The 16900-nt window shown below is 44.3% G+C and overlaps 1 protein-coding gene across 3 annotated transcripts in view; it reads right to left on the bottom strand.

The window, feature by feature from the left end:
* Window positions 1-16900, bottom strand: part of LOC143283734 (multidrug resistance-associated protein 1-like) — a 62598-nt gene that overhangs the window by 20452 nt on the left and 25246 nt on the right. For all 3 annotated transcript variants that reach the window (XM_076590018.1, XM_076590019.1, XM_076590020.1), the window contains 9 exons: window positions 16810-16897; window positions 15995-16061; window positions 13489-13615; window positions 11800-11976; window positions 8640-8807; window positions 7981-8191; window positions 5921-6050; window positions 2937-3069; window positions 410-641 (listed from right to left, as the gene is read on the bottom strand). In XM_076590018.1, the coding sequence (XP_076446133.1) occupies window positions 410-641; window positions 2937-3069; window positions 5921-6050; window positions 7981-8191; window positions 8640-8807; window positions 11800-11976; window positions 13489-13615; window positions 15995-16061; window positions 16810-16897 (1333 nt within the window). The remainder of the gene's footprint in view (window positions 1-409; window positions 642-2936; window positions 3070-5920; window positions 6051-7980; window positions 8192-8639; window positions 8808-11799; window positions 11977-13488; window positions 13616-15994; window positions 16062-16809; window positions 16898-16900) is intronic.

Here is a 16900-nt window from a genome sequence, read left to right as displayed (position 1 = left end):
CAGGATCTATACCCAAACGCATGGCAATGTGTTGGACGAATTAGCACTTATATGTATGACTTCGATGCATAAAAATAAAATTAATGAGTTAACAGTCAGTTTATGATTTAAAACGTGGAACATGGTTTCAAGTTTCTGTCATTTTATAACTGCGTGTATTCCCATAGAAATGCAACGTTTGATCCTTCAGTTTCTCCCCCCTCCCAAACCCCCTTCAACAATGCTCTCCGATTATCATCAACAAAGGATTCAAATAAGCATGAACGGAAAAAAACAACAAAAAACAAAAACAACAACAAACAACAACAACAACAAAAGAACAATCTTCCAAGATGTCCTTAACGTCTGCACCCTGCTGAGGAAACTATTACGACCACAGCATAAGGCAGAAACACCCCAAAACGCTCACCTTGAAGGACACCAAACAGGCCATAATAGGTCAGGTAGTAGTGATTGGTATTCACGAAGACATCTGACCCCGTCATTGATTGGTTGTTGAGGACAGGGTCCTCGGTCCACTGACGGAGCCAGAAGTTGGCCACGACACTGAACGCCCGGAAGGCGGTGAAGAAAAGGACTGCTATCAGTATGGACACCCAGCCTGCCGCTTTGGGGTAGTGCAGGTACATTGGCAGCGACACCTGGCCAAGGTTACAGTAAATGAGTTTCAGCTTTCAGTTTCACAAAGAGGCGTCACAGGGTTCGGATAAATCCAGATGCGCTACATCACATCTGCTATGCATATGCTTGACAGCAGCCACAACCCAACACGCTAGTCTGGCCTGGGGTACACTCACACACACACACACGCACGCACACACTAATATATATATATATATATATATATATATATATATATATATATAGAGAGAGAGAGAGAGAGAGAGAGAGAGAGAGAGAGAGAGAGAGATTTTGTGTTTACCTATCACAGTGGATTCATTCTACAGAATTTTGCCAGAGGATAACGATTTTGTTGCCGTGGGTTCTCTTTCAGTGCGCCAGGTGCCTGCTGCAAATGGGATCTCGGTTTATTGTCTCATCCGAATGATGAGACGCTCAGTTTGATTTCCCAGTCAAATTTGGGAGAAAGGGCGAACGTGGGAATCGAACTTACACCCTCGCGGACACCGTATTGGCAGATAAGCGCCTTGACCATTCTGCCACGTTCCTACAATAAATGACAAAGTACAGTTATATTAATCGCACTCTAGGGTTTCTGCTATTTTTTTATATTCATGTTTGTTGGGTTTTTATAGGAACCGGGCTAGGGTAAGGTGTAGGCCTGATCAGCGCGTCGGGTTTATATGTGTCAAGCACCAGCTTTTAACATAAAAAAAGTGGTTCAGTGAATCTGGATCCGTGCGCACGCTTTCACACTTCATTGAAACTGAAAGTGAAACTGCCTATCCCTCTTAGCATGCATACAAGAGGCCAAGAATAAAATTATCATGAATTACGTGCATGTTCAGATCAATATTTGCAAGCGAATATATCCACCCGTGCTTGACATTTCCTTCATCAATGACGATTACCCTTTGTTGGCATGTACCCTCTCTTTACCGATGGCAATTACCCTTCTTGGACACTTACCCTTATCTTCACCAGTTTCTCCAGATTGACAACTATCCGCTTTTGACACTTACCCTCGTTTTAATCACGATTACCCTTAGTTGACACTTACCCTTTCTTTAGCCAAGGTCTCTGGGTTGACATTCACATCCTTGACACTTACCCTCGTTTCACCAATGACGATTACCCTTAGTTGACACCCTGGGATGACACTTATATCAATGATACTTACCCTTCCTTTACCAATGACAAATATCCATAGTTGACACTTACCCTTCCCTTGGTCAAGGTCCCCTGGGTTGAAACTTATCCACTTTTGAGTGTGTGGAGGAGGGGGGTAGAGGGGGTGCAGGGTAATATGTGTGTGTGTGTGTGTGTGTGTGTGTGTTGGGCTCATGTACGTTTATGTGTATTTGACTGTGCTTTCATATCTGTGAAACTGCATGTTTGGTGCATATCTGTTATGCATATGTGTGTGTATGTGTGAATGTGTGTCTGCATGTTTTACATTTATTTGCTTATTTATCATCATTGTTGTCTTTTTATTTTATTTATTTATTATTATTATTATTACTTTTTTTTTCTTTTCTTTCTTTTTCTTTTTTTACGCTTATAGTTGACTTCATCAAGTTTTTGCGCCTTATACATATTATTATTAGTAGTAGTAGTTCTTTTTTTTTATGTATTTATCCATTTATTTATTTACCTTTTTTTCTCAAGGCCTGACTAAACACGTTGGGTTACGCTTCTGGTCAGGCATCTGCTTGGCAGATGTGGTGTAGCGTGTATGGATTTGTCCGAACGCAGTGACGCCTCCTTGAGCTACTGAAACTGAAACTGAAACCACTTTTGACGCTCACCCTCCTTTCACCAATAACGATTACCCTAAGTTGACACTTACCCTTTCCTTAACCAAGGTCTCTGGGTTGACACTTAATCGCTTTTGACACTTATCCTCGTTTCACCAATGACGATTACCCTCAGTTGACACCCTCCTCTTCACCAAGGTCTCTGCGATGACACTTTTATCCACGACACTTACTGTCCCTTTACCAATGACGAATATCCATAGTTCACACTTACCCTTCCCTTCACCACGGTCTCTGGGTTGACACTTATAATATCCCCTTGACACTTACCCTCGTTTCACCAATGACGATGAGCCTTAGCTCACACTTACCCCACCCATTTCACCAATATCTGGGGAGACACTTACATCCTTGAAACTTACCACCCCTTTACCAATGACGATTACCCTTATATGATGACTTATCCTTCCTTTACCAAGGTCTCTGGGTTGACACCTATCCACTTTTGACGCTTTCCCCAGGTTTACCAAATAACGATTACCCTCAGATGACACTGACCCTTCCCTTCGTCAAGGTCTCGGACAGGGTAAGTTTTCCCTGCTCCTCCAGTCTTTCTTCCGCTTCGCTCTTCTCCTGGGCTGGCCCCGCCTTGTGTTTCAGGGTCCGCTGACTACGTCTGCTTCTGTCTTTCCTGTGAAAATCGCCCTGCATTGAAACACGTATGCGTGCATGTGGAGTGTGGGGCGGGGCGGGGGCGGGGGCGGGGGTGTGTGTGTGTGTGTGTGTGTGTGTGTGTGTGTGTGCATGAGTGTGGATGTGTGGTGTGGTGTGGTGGTGGTGGTGGTGGTGGTGTGTGTGTGTGTGTGTGTGTGTGTGTGTGTGGATGTGTGGTGGTGGTGGTGGTGGTGGTGGTGTGTGGTGGTGTGTGTGTGTGTGTGTGTGTGTGTGTGTGTGTGTGTGTGTGGATGTGTGGTGTGGTGGTGGTGGTGGTGGTGGTGGTGGTGGTGGTGGTGGTGGTGTGTGTGTGTGTGTGGATGTGTGGTGTGGTGGTGGTGGTGGTGGTGGTGGTGGTGGTGGTGGTGGTGGTGGTGGTGTGTGTGTGTGTGTGTGTGTGTGTGTGTGTGTGTGTGTGTGTGTGTGTGTGTGTGTGTGCGTGCGTGCGTGAGGGGGTGGGGGCGTGTATCCACGTGCATCTCTTTTAATGCATCTGTTTTTAATCAAACAGACTGCATCTGAGACGGTAGACATTTAAGATGTGTTTCCTATTTGTTGCAAGTTTGTGTCTTTCTCGTGTTTTTCTCTTTCTCCTTTATGTTTCCCTGTTTCCATTATATTATGTGTTCTGATCAAAATATTCTCGCTGTCTGTAATCACGAATAGAGCATGTAGTTATTTAAGCATATTGCAAGAATACATTCATACAGCAGTATTTTATACCGAGAAAGATATTACAACTTCACAGGCCGAGGAACGGCAGGTATCTGATTTTAGCTCAGAGAGAGAGAGAGAGAGAGAGAGAGAGAGAGAGAGAGAGACAGAGAGAGAGAGAGACAGAGACAGAGAGACAGACAGACAGACAGACACACACACACACACACAGAGACTGAGACAAACAGACAGAGACAGAGACATAGAGGGTCACAGAGAGAGGGGAGGTAATTCTGAATCGGTCTGCGATTGAATATTGGCTCCAAGGGGGTGAAGCCCGATAATGCTTCTGATACGTATTTTTTTAATTTTTTTTTATCTGTGTCTGTCTTTCTTTGGCCAATACAGTTTGTTAATTAGTATACACTCAGTGGAGTTGTTGTGCCTCGTATAATTAGATTCGTAGTGCAACACTTAAACAACGTTATTCTATATTTCCTAAATTGGTGGAAAAAAAGTGAAAGCCTGGGAACTGTTAGACATGATTAACACACACACACACACACACACACACACACCAAGGCTTGTGTTGATAACAATGAAGCACACACAGGGAATATAAATAAACCAAACAATAAATAATACGGAATGGTTGGTAGGCGTACACTTTGAGATCATGGTTGGATGGCGTCGTATAAAGAAATGATCGACGAAACCTAGCAGAAAGTTACGGCGATCTCTGAGGGGATCACTGCCAACAATTCTACTGGTTCCGCTGTTCTCTCGTTCCTGTATTGACCCCTTTTTCTTGTTTCGAAGTATGTTCTAAGCAGTCCAGCAGTTTTAAACAGTGATTAACCAAAAGTTGCTTCAATGACAGCTACAGAAAAGACGCAGAAAAAGACGAAAAGATTGATTAATCAGAGAAAAAGGTCTGTTTCAATTAATTTCACTTATGCCAGGATAAATAAGAAATACATTCAGTTTCTCAAGAAAAGAAACTGGGAAGTATGACTTGTGTTGGAGTTGTGACGAAGTCAATATAAGGGACAGAAGCTTGTGAGGGGAATGGTTTTAGTGACCAACAAACCAGGGAAAGTAAGCCATATAAGGAAGAGACGATTTGTGTTCAGCACAAAGACACCAGATGGATTTGTGGAAGGTGGCAAAGCTATGGAGGGTGGTTTACTGGGGCGGTGGCGGTGGTGGGGAGACAGGAGTTTAGGAAAGTGAGTGTGGGAGAGGGGGTTGGGTAAAGTAACTAATGGGGGCTTGGGGGGGGAGGTAGAGTAGGGGTACAGGTAGACTAGGGACTTGGGATAATAGCTTGGAAGTGGTGAATGGTTTAGTGCATAGTATTGTAGCTTAGCCCTCGCTCCTCCTGATAGAAAAATCACGACGAAACGATGGAGTAGGGTTTGAGAAAGGTGGCTTGAGATGACGCCTGCTACACTGCAGATCTGTTTGTGGGTGAGTTCTCGATTAACTAAGGTTTGTGAAGGGTCTTGGGGGGAGGGGAAGGAGGGGGGGGGGGGCCGAGGGGGCGGTAAATAAACGACCTCTTTTGTCGATTTCATTAAGGATGAGTAGTCATAACATTTATACTTTGTCAAGACCAACATTTTGTTGTTTTTTTTGCTCTAATTAATCCTGTCATTTATGTGTGCTAAAAAGCTAAAAACAACAACAAAACCCAAGAAAAAGGAATGTAGTAAGACAAGCCAATAACGAGGTATCTACAGCGAGTGGCAAAGAACGCACCTTAGCAGGTACCAGGTGCAAACTTTTTTTTTTTTTTGCTGCCCCATCATCTGCACCATTTCAGTGGCATTACTCCTAGGCCGCTCATTCAGATTTCCCCATATACGGTCACACCCGGGTTCGTCCGTCACAGTTCCACCGTCGGCAGTCCGCAGGGAACCATCGATGTTAGGTCGCCAGGAGACCCTGCACTGCTGCTGAGTCACTTCGGTGGTGTTCAGTGGTGCCTGTTCTGATTCAACGTACTTAGGACACCACCTACTAAGCCCCCCTACTAACGACAATAATGGCTTAGTCGCGGAGCCAGACTGAGTGAGCGTCCCTCCCAGAGTGGAGACCGCCACCATGTCCTTCCAACAACAGCCCCCCCCCCCCCCCCCAAGAATCTGCCGACACTCCAGATGCAAACTTACCTCTTCCTACTACGACGCGCCAGGCCGGCCATCAAACGGAGGCGTGGTTCCTCCCCCGAGGTCCCGGCATCCGTGGCGTCCGTAGTGGCCGACTCCACGTCAGCCCAGATCTTTTTCCTCATCGCTATCACTGGGATATGATATGGATACTTATATTTATATAGCGCCTATCCTCGGTCGGAGACCAAGCTCTAAGCGCTTTACAAACACGGGATCATTTGCACAACAGGCTGCCTACCTGGGTAGAGCCGACTGACGGCTGCCACTGGGCGCTCATCATTCGTTTCCTGTGTCATTTAATCAGATTTCAGGCACGTACACATACACAGACAGACTTGTAACAGTTTACGTGTATGACCGTTTTTATTTACCTACCCCGCCATGTAGGCAGCCATACTCCGTTTTCGGTGGTGTGCATGTTAGGTATGTTCTTGTTTCCATAACCCACCGAACGCTGACATGGATTACAGGATCTTTAACGTGCGTATTTGATCTTCTGCGTGCGTGTATACACGAAAGGGGTTCAGGCACTAGCAGGTCTGCACATATGTTGACCTGGTAGATCGGAAAAAATCTCCACCCTTTACCCACCAGGCGCCATTACCGAGATTCGAACCCGGGACCCTCAGATTGAAAATCCAACGCTTTAACCATTCGCCTATTGCGCCCGTCAAAGGGATATGACAGAGGTTTGACAATTCCGACACTGACACTGCCTTTTGTGTGATCTTGCTTACATCCAGAAGTGACACGCGTGTCTGATATCAGCACATTCTCACGATCCTGAATAGCTGAACAGCTTAATAGCTCAACCATTTTGCCACCTTCCTTCTACACTGACAGCGCGTGAAGGCATGGCACAGAGCTCACTGGCTTCTCACTGAGCAAGCACACTGACTTTCAGTTTCAGTTTCGCAAGGAGGCGCCACTGCGTTCGGACACATCCAAACACGCTACACCACATCTGCCAGGCAGATGTCTGACCAGCAGCAGAACCCATCGCGCTTAGTCAGGCCCTGAGTGCAAGCATTAATTTTTGTGTACTTATCAAAATGGAGTTTTTCTACATAATTTTGCCAGAGGACAGCACTTACGTTGCCATGGGTTCTTATTCAGTGCGCAAAGTGCGTTCTGTACACGGGACCTCGGTTATTCGTCTCGTCCGAATGATGAGACGCTCAGTTCGATTTTTCCTGTCAAACTTTGGAGAAAGGGCAAGCGCGGGAATCGAACCCAGACACTCGTGGACACTGTATTGGTAGATGAGCGTCTTAACCATTCTGCCACCTTTCTCCTACACTGACAGCGAGTGAAGGCCTGGCACAGAGTTCAGTTTATACACCCACCCCTCTCCCCGCCTCCGCCACCCTCATCGGCTTCAGCTGCTACACAAGAGCAGCACTGATCAATGGGCACCCGCTCCATGCATTACAATCTGTCACCAAACGTACACATGCGTGTCTGAAATCAGTCCTTTCGAATGGGAAAAATCAACTAGACATAGCTTAACTCTTAACTCTGCATCCAGTTAACTTATCATAATGTACAACAAGAACAAGAGCAACATCAACTACGACTACTACTATTATTATCAATATCTGAAGAAGAAGAAGAAGAAGAAGAAGAAGAAGGCTTATACAGCGCTTACATTAATCTAGCTCTCTAAGTGCGTTAGTCACAACAATAACATATTATATACGTTACACCATTCATGCAGGCTAGAGTCCAACAAAGTGAGAAAACTTTACAAACTATGACTATGACAAGACCGCACATCAACAGGTACATGCTAACTAAAACGTACACAGCAAACTATGTGTACACAATCATACACACATGAAAGCATACACTCACATACGTTACAATCAATCAAAGGCATATTTGACAAAGCTGAGTCTTGACTTCCATTTTAAAACTTTGGGAGCGTCTTAATCTTTAAGGCAAGGAGTTCCACTAGGTAGTTGGGTGGATGGGTGGGTGGGTGGGGGTGGAGGTGTGGGGGTGGGCAGTGAGTTAGAAGGAAACCTGACCGATTTCCAGTGCTCCCATACACAGTGTACCTTCAGGGTCTGTCAGCTCCTCCTCGCTCATGTCGCTGTCCACCTCCTCACTCTCGCGGACGAAGAAGGTCCTGAGGAACTGGGCAAAATCACCGTTGTGCTGCATTAGCTGGCTGTAGCTGCCCACCTCGCTGATCTCCCCTTGTTTCATCACCACAATGTCGTCCACCAGGGGGAGCCAGTGCACGCCGTGCGTCACCAGCACGCGCGTCTGATCAGGTAGAGAAAAAAAACAATCCAAAGTATCCGTCCTTGATTGACATGGTTCACACGATTCTCTCTCTCGTTATGACTAATTGTTATTTTTGTTATTGTTGTCACAAGGACAAGGAAGACTAGGCAATGCCTAAAATCTTTATCATTGAGTAATAAAGGTTTTGAATCCTTTGAACCTTTTGAATCAATCTCTCTCTCACACATAAAGCCTTTAGATGCACATAAAAGTCGCCGTGTGCTTTCGATGTAATCATTATGGCTACGTCTTATCAAACTGTTTTTATCATGGTTATTGACAGTTTATCAATTGTTGTTCGCGTTTCTCTTCATGAGGGGCCAAGGCTTAAAGCAAATAAATAATATTAAGTCTGTTTGTCTCCCTGTCGCACTCTCTAACCCTCTCTCTCTCTCTGTCTCTAAACTGAACATCAAGATGGCCCTACCTTGCCCTTCAGAATTCCTTTAGGACCGATGACGTCGCTGAAGATGGCTCTACCCACGTGACTGTCCACCGCGGACAAGGGGTCATCCAGCAGATAGATGTCGCTGTCACTGTACACGGCACGGGCCAGGTTCACGCGCTGCTTCTGACCTCCGCTCAGATTGGTTCCCTGTGTCAAGCGATGCGCACGTGCTCAGTTTATCAAACCAATACATGTGTTAAACGCAACGAAATGAATATAATCAAACTATAATGATGTCTGTGGTTTTGTCTTGTTCTGCTGCCGACATCCTAGCACGACCATATATGGCCTCCTCCTCCTCCACCACCTTCTTCTTCTTCCATCCCGCAGTCTGATGATCGTAGGGGCACCACTGATGACACTGGCTCCACTCCGTCCTGTTCTTCGTCTTGTCGGGACATCTGTCTCAGTCTCAGGTCTGTCCACTCTGGGATACCGATACTCCCCAATTCTATTTCTGTCTGGGGTCATAACAAAGGCTAAGAGGACTGTCGGCCCAAATACTGATCCCATATAAACTGCATAAAAAATAATAAGTTTCGTGGAAAAGAGAATTAGGAAATATTTGAACATCAAACTTCATTCAGACGAGACGATAAACTGGTGGTTCCGTGTGTAGCACACACTTAGCGCACGTATTAAGAACCCACGACTTCTACAGTGTTGTCCTTGGCATTAAATCTGTGGAAAAGTTCATTCCGGTAAGTAAAACACATACACAAACAAGAGAGGCAAGGCCTTCAAGACTCACTTGTGATAAATTAAGTCCTCTAGAATTAATTACAGAGTAATTTCCCTTTTTTACCCTCTGCACCAAAACGTTTGCAAAACAAATAAAAATTGCATGCTTAGCAAAAGAAGTTCCTGTTGGAACAAAAAATGATAATAATAACTCCTCTTGTTGTTGGGTCAGAATAAGAGGACAAAGTACCAAGTTTAAAGAATAAAAAAAATATGAATATAACAGTAAATGCAGTTTGCATATAATTAGGCGTCTTTTAAATTTTTTTTGCCCATCCCAGAGGTGCAATATTGTTTTAAACAAGATGACTGGAAAGAACTGATTTTTTCCTATTTTTATGCCAAATTTTGTGTCAACTGACAAAGTATTTGCAGAGAAAATGTCAATGTTAAAGTTTACCACGGATACAGACACACAGACACACACACACAGACAACCGAACACCGGGTTAAAACATAGACTCACTTTGTTTACACATGTGAGTCAAAAAAGGAAAAAAAGAAAAAAAAAAAAAGAAGAAAAACAGAACAAAACTGGAAACACTACACTGTGGTGACGGACGCGCTCTCCCCCAAAGAAGAGGTAAGCAGCCCGATTTTCACACACAGAGAAATCTGCATTGGACAAATAATTTTTAAATTGATCAGTTGGTATTTTGTAAAGCGCCTATTCTCAGTCAGAGACCAATCTCTAACCGCTATACAGTCACGGAATCATTATTTTGCACAACAGGCTGCCTGCCTGGCTGGGTGAGCAGAGCCGACTGAGAGTTACCTGTACTGCGCTTGTCATTCGTTTCCGGAGTCAAACAGTCAGCCTCGAGTCGGACTACACACATGCACACACACACACACACACACACACACACGCACGTACACAGACACACACATGAACACACACACACACACACACACATACACCACGAAACTAAACCTTTTCTCCGACACAACAACAACAACACCATAAACAACAAAACAAAACACCACAGTAAAACCTGCACCTTTCCTGCAACACAACATCAACATCAACAACAACAAAACACCACAGTAAAACCTGCACCTTTCCTGCAACACAACATCAACATCAACAACAACAAAACACCACAGCAAAAAACTACACCTTTTCTGTGACACGTGAACACCGCCACCACCATCAACAACAAAACACGAACACCACTGCAAAATCACACAACTTTCTGCAACACGGCAACAATAAAACAAAACACCGCTACGAAACTACACACCTTTTCTCCGACCCACCACCACCACCACCACCAACAACAACAAAACACAACACCACCACTACAAAAACCAGCCACCTTTCCCCCGATCTCCGTCAGGTCTCCGGCAGGCAGTATGGTCAGGTCCCTCTCCAAACATTATTTCAAAATCACACCTTTTCCGCAACACAACAACAACATATATGATAGTCAGTCGTGTCCGACTATGACCATCAGAACAGCAGAGGAGGCAACTGCTGTTCCGACTATTTGGGCTAGAATTTGATTATAGTGGAGAGTGTCTTGACCAAGTACATCCCCACTCTCTCGGCCAAGAGGGTTTTAGGACAGTCGGCGTTGGGATGGTTCCCAAAGGCCAACTAGCCCTCAAGGCTGCAGCACTAAGAGCCAGTGCAATTTTGCCTCCCAGTTTGAGTCATAGTCCTTCAGAAAAAAACCGAACTAAGCTGTAAATGGTTTCCATTGACTGTGAGAAACCATTGATATTACAGCTCTCACTTTCATGTTGGCCCAAATGTTAACTTATGTCAATCTGTGATATAAGCCGAGTGTTGCGCCTAGGACGACAACAACAACACCAACAAAACACACCACCGCCACCAGCACCACCACCACTACGACAAAACCACCCACCTTCTCTCCGACCTCCGTCAGGTCAACGGCAGGCAGGGTGGACAGACAGGTCCCTCTCCAAACACTACTTCAATAACACACCTTTTCCGCAACTCAACACCACCACCAACATCACCACCACCACCAACAACAAACAAAACACAACACCACCACCACCATTACTACCACCACCACCACCAACAAAGCACAAAACCAGCACCTCCATCACTACCACCACCACCATCACCACCAACAAAACACAACACCACCACCACCATCACCACCACCACCACCATCACCACCAACAAAACACAACACCACCACCACCATCACCACCACCACCAACAACAAAACACACCACCACCACCACCACTACGACAAAACCACCCACCTTTCCCCCGATCTCCGTCAGGTCTCCGACAGGAGGATGGACAGGTCCCTCTCCAAACATTACTTCAGTAACACACCTTTTCCGCCACACAGCAACAACACCACCACCACCACCACCAACAAAACAACACCACCACTACAGAAAAAAAGCCCACCTTTTCCCCGATCTCCGTCATGTCCCCGCCAGGCAGCATGGTCAGGTCCCTCTCCAGCTGGCAGGCCCTGAGGACGGCCGTGTAGCGGTCCTCCAGGTAGGGGTGGCCGAACAGCACGTTGTCCCGCACGGTGCCGTTCTGAATCCACGCCTGCTGGGACACGTAGGCCACACTGCCCTGAACAGACCGTGTGGTGCGTCAGTAGTGCGGGTTCGATTCTCCTGTTCCCTCTCTCCCACCACACCCCTCACACACACACACACACACACACACACACACACACACACACACGAAGTGGAGTGATGGTCTAGAGGTAACAGCGTCCGCCTAGGTAGCAAAAGAATCTGAGCGCGCTGGTTCGAATCACGGTACAGTCGCCGATATTTTCTCCCCCTCCACTACACTTTGAGTGATGATCTAGACGCTAGTCATTCGAATGAGACGATAAATCGAGGTCCCGTGCGCAGCATGCACTTAGCGTACGTAAAAGAACCCACGGCAACAAAAGGGTTGTTCCTGGCAAAATTCTGTAGAAAAATGCACTTCGATAGGAAAGCAAATAAAACTGCACGCAGGAAAAAATGCAAAAAAAGGTGGCGCTCTCAGTGTAGCGACGCGCTCTCCCTGGAGAGAGCAGCCCGAATTTCACACAGAGAAATCTGTTGTGACGAAAATGAGAAACACAATACAACACAATACAATACAACACAATGCAATACAATACATTTCGCCTTCTCTTTGATTGCGCCGCCACCCTCAAGCAATGGGCTCTTTGAGAATTCAACATTGCTCCCTTTGTCTCCTCTACTACGCGTCAATCCCGTTTCGCCTCTCTCGCTCGCTCTCTTTCGCACACACACACACACACACGCACGCACGCGCGCGCGCGCACACACACACACACACACACACACGTTTGTGTGCGGATACCATAATTCACTGTTGTTTTTAAACACACAGACTCACCCTCGTGCGCGCACACACAGAGAGTCAACTGCGTGTATACGCGAACAAGGAATTGGCGAATCGGAATTACCAATTTAGCGATGAACATATTCAGCAGTTGGCGAACTGGGACGACACATCCCTCATCAATCTTTATCTGCCTGTGTGTCTGTGAGTGAATCCATCCAGCCACCCATTTTTCTTTCTATCCACCCAGGAAATCACACTGCCTGAAACGTCAGTTATCTACCCGTGTATTATCATTATAATCATTATAATTATTTTTTTTATCACTATTATTTTTGCTATCTATGTATCCATCCATCCACATAAACTCCGCAACCGGTAACGTCAGATATGTGCCTGTGTGTTATAATAATCATCATCATCATTATTGAGTCTCTCCAAATCATGGCGGAAGTTGACCGCAGTGTGCATACTTGCAAAAAAAAAATTTAATACGCACATGCGTAGAGCAATCTGTGTCAAACTGACACTGGTCCTGAATTCAGATTGGTTGATTTTCGATGGTAGTTCGGGGATATTACGCAGTAAACAAATAAATAAATGAGTAGATGAATAAATAGATACATAGATAGATAGTTAAGAAATATAAGAATGAATGAATAAATAAATAAATAAATGATAACAATACTGAAACACAATATAAGAATAAATGAATGAATGAATAAATAAATAAATAAATAAATAAGTGATAGCAATACAGATGAAAGACAGGCTCACCTTGACGTGCACGTGTCCCTGCAGTCTGGTCACGTCCCCCAGCACACAGCTGAGCAGTGAGGACTTGCCCGCCCCCACCTGCCCCACCACCCCCACCAGCCGTCCGCCACCCACCTTCAGACTGATCCTGCCAGCAACCCGGTGTCAAGAACGTTTTAACCCCTTGTCTCCTGCTGAGGCGTACAGCATTCTGACACCAGCGACATAAGGCTCAAGAAAATGCAGCCCCTTGTTCTCTGCTAAAAAGAATGTAACTCTTTGTCCCCTGCTGTGGCATGGAGGAGTCTAACATCAGCGACATGTCTTGAGAAATGTGTAACCACTCGTCCCCTGCTGAGGCGTGGAGCATTCTGGCATTAGTGACATGAGACATAAGGAAATTTTAACCCTTTGTCCCCTGCTGAGGTATGGAGCATTCTGACGCCGGTGACATAAGACTTACGAAAATTTAACCCCTTGTCCCCTGCTGTGGGAGGCTGGGGGGGGGGGGGGCATGGAGGAGTCTAACATTAGCGACATTAACATTAACGACATGTCTTGAGAAATTTTAACCGCTAGTCTCCTGCTGAGGCGTGGAGCATTCTGGCATCAGCGACACAAGATTCAAGAAAAAATTAACCCCCTTTCCCCTGCTGTGGCGTGGAGCATTCTGACATCATCGACAAATACTCAAGAAATTTTTAACCCCTTGTCCCCTGCTGTGGCATAGAGGCGTCTGACATTAGCGACACAAGACTCAAATTTTTAACCCCTTGTCCCCTGCTGTGGCATAGAGGCGTCTGACATTAGCGACATAAGACTCAAATTTTTAACCCCTTGTCCCCTGCTGTGGCATAGAGGCGTCTGACATTAGCGACATAAGACTCAAATTTTTAACCCCTTGTCCGCTGCTGTGGCATAGAGGCGTCTGACATTAGCCACATAAAACTCAAAGTTTTAACCCCTTGTCCCCTGCTGTGGCATTGAGGCGTCTGACATTAGCGACATAAGACTCAAATTTTTAACCCCTTGTCCCCTGCTGTGGCATAGAGGCGTCTGACATTAGCGACATAAGACTCAAGAAAAATGTAAATCCCTGGTCCCCTACTGAGGCGTGGAGCATTTTGACATAGCGATATAAGACTCCCCTGTTGGCACAAGGATGACAGACCGCCAAGATTTGAAAATTACGATTTTTTTTAACCCTTTCTTCCTGTTCTGACATAGACAAAACATTAAAAGAAAAACAAACAAAATAAAATGGTAAAATAAACAAATAAAAAAGAGAAGGGTCAACAGTTTGTCCCCTGTTGAGGCTAGAGAATACAGTCTTTAGCACAAAATGAAAAAAAACATTGGAAATACACGCATTGCTTTAGTTATTGAAAACATTAAAAGTCAAAGTCAAATGAGCAAATGACACATTAAATCGAGGATTAAATAAAAGAAAAGAACACGTCATGTAACAATCTTTCCATTTTTGTACGAAATTTAAACACACTGTCGTCCCTCCTTTGAATAAACTACAATAAAATAAGAAACGAAACAGGCTTTGGTTTAATGTACTATTTTCAGGGATGAATTTATTTCTAAGATCATCAAATTTTGGACATCCCATTACGGAACGAAATTCATCTCCAAACACACCATTATCACAGTTACGACAGTTTTATATTCCTCGTGGAATATTATGATGCTTGTCAACTTCATCTGAAAACTTATATGCTTGCTACATCTCAACTGAAATAAAGATGTAACACACGTGTCTGGATGGTGAACAGTATATAATTTTTTCTTGTCCAACAACACAGTGTTCACAACTGAACAACAAAATTGCCACAATGCGGAAAACACAGTACTTTGCGTATGTGTATGAAAACAACAACAAAACAACAATGACAGCAACAATAACACAAGAGAGGCAAGGCCTTCAAGACTCACTTGTGATAAATTAAGTCCCCTAGCATTAATTACAGAGTAATTTCCCTTTTTTACTATCTGCACCAAAACGTTTGCAAAATAAATAAAAATTCCAAGCTTAGCAAAATAAGTTCCTGTTTGAACAAAAAATGATAATAATGACTCCTCTTGTTGTTGCGTCAGAATAAGAGGTCAAAGTGCCAAGTTTAGAGAATACAAAAAAATATAAATATAACAGTAAATGCAGTTTGCATATAATTAGGCTTCTTTTTTATTTTTTTGTGCCCATCCCATAGGTGCAATATTGTTTTAAACAAGATGACTGGAAAGAACTGAATTTTTCCTATTTTTATGCCAAATGTGGTGTCAACTGACAAAGTATTTGCAGAGAAAATGTCAATGTTAAAGTTTACCACGGACACAAAGACACACGGACACACACACACACACTTTGTTTACACAAGTGAGTCAAAAACAATGACAACAACAACACCCCAAACGCGTGTGTTTTCTCACATGTAAGCACACACAGTCAATCATCCAGCAAGCAATCGGTCAACAGAACGAACGAATGAATAATAAAACTCGATCCATTATCCACACTCACTTCTGCAAACAAGGATGTTCTGGATCGTCCCAAGCAAACGACGCCCGTTTCACGTGGATGGCTGCTTCTGACGAAACAAACACAACAATACTGTTGGATACACATTTTCTGGTTCAGCTTTAAGGTTTCGAAGTGGATGGACGGATCCACATCCGCTCAAGAAAAAAGAAAAAGAAAAGAAAAGAAAAAAAAGGGGGGGTAGTTTCCTGGAGCCAGTTGCATTGCTCGGGCGGAAGAGCCTAGTATGGTCGTAACCCGCTACTAACTGTGTGTATAGTATGGAACTGACCAATGACGTAGTTCGGTCAACGTAGGAATTTAGTCATGTGTAACTGTCAAAAAGTTAGAACCAAGCAATGCAACTGGCACCTGGCCTGCGCGTAAAACTTGAAAGCAAACCCTAGGTTTGTGTCTCTTTTATTTGTTTTTTTTTCTTCAGAAAATGAAACAATTATACCAAATATACAAATAAGCAAATACATCAAACAATAGGAAAACGAAAGATTAGTCAAAGGCAAATAACTGGCAGAATAAAAATTTGCTAAACGCGGTCCATTTTTATTCTTTCTTCTTCTCGTTCGTTAGATGGGCAATTTTTTTTTCCTAAATGCAAAAAAGTGAGCTAAACTTAAATGACAGCGCAAAATATCTCAATAAAAAAATCAGCAAATATATCAAATTATGATAAAACCAAAGATACGTTGAAGGCAACTGACTGAAATGAAATAAGAAAGAGTTACTGGTCGAACGTGCCCTTTTTTTCATTCTAAATGCAAACACACACACACACACACACACACACACACACACATTACCTTGGTTATTTTTGTTCCTAACCACACTGTCAAAATCCAGTTCTTCACCACACAAGAAGTCGTTAATTCTTTTCACCGACACCTTGGCCTG

The sequence above is a fragment of the Babylonia areolata genome, chromosome 7 (genome assembly GCF_041734735.1).
Source record: "Babylonia areolata isolate BAREFJ2019XMU chromosome 7, ASM4173473v1, whole genome shotgun sequence".
Lineage (NCBI taxonomy): Eukaryota > Metazoa > Mollusca > Gastropoda > Neogastropoda > Buccinidae > Babylonia > Babylonia areolata.
This window is presented reverse-complemented; position numbering and strand designations above follow the sequence as displayed.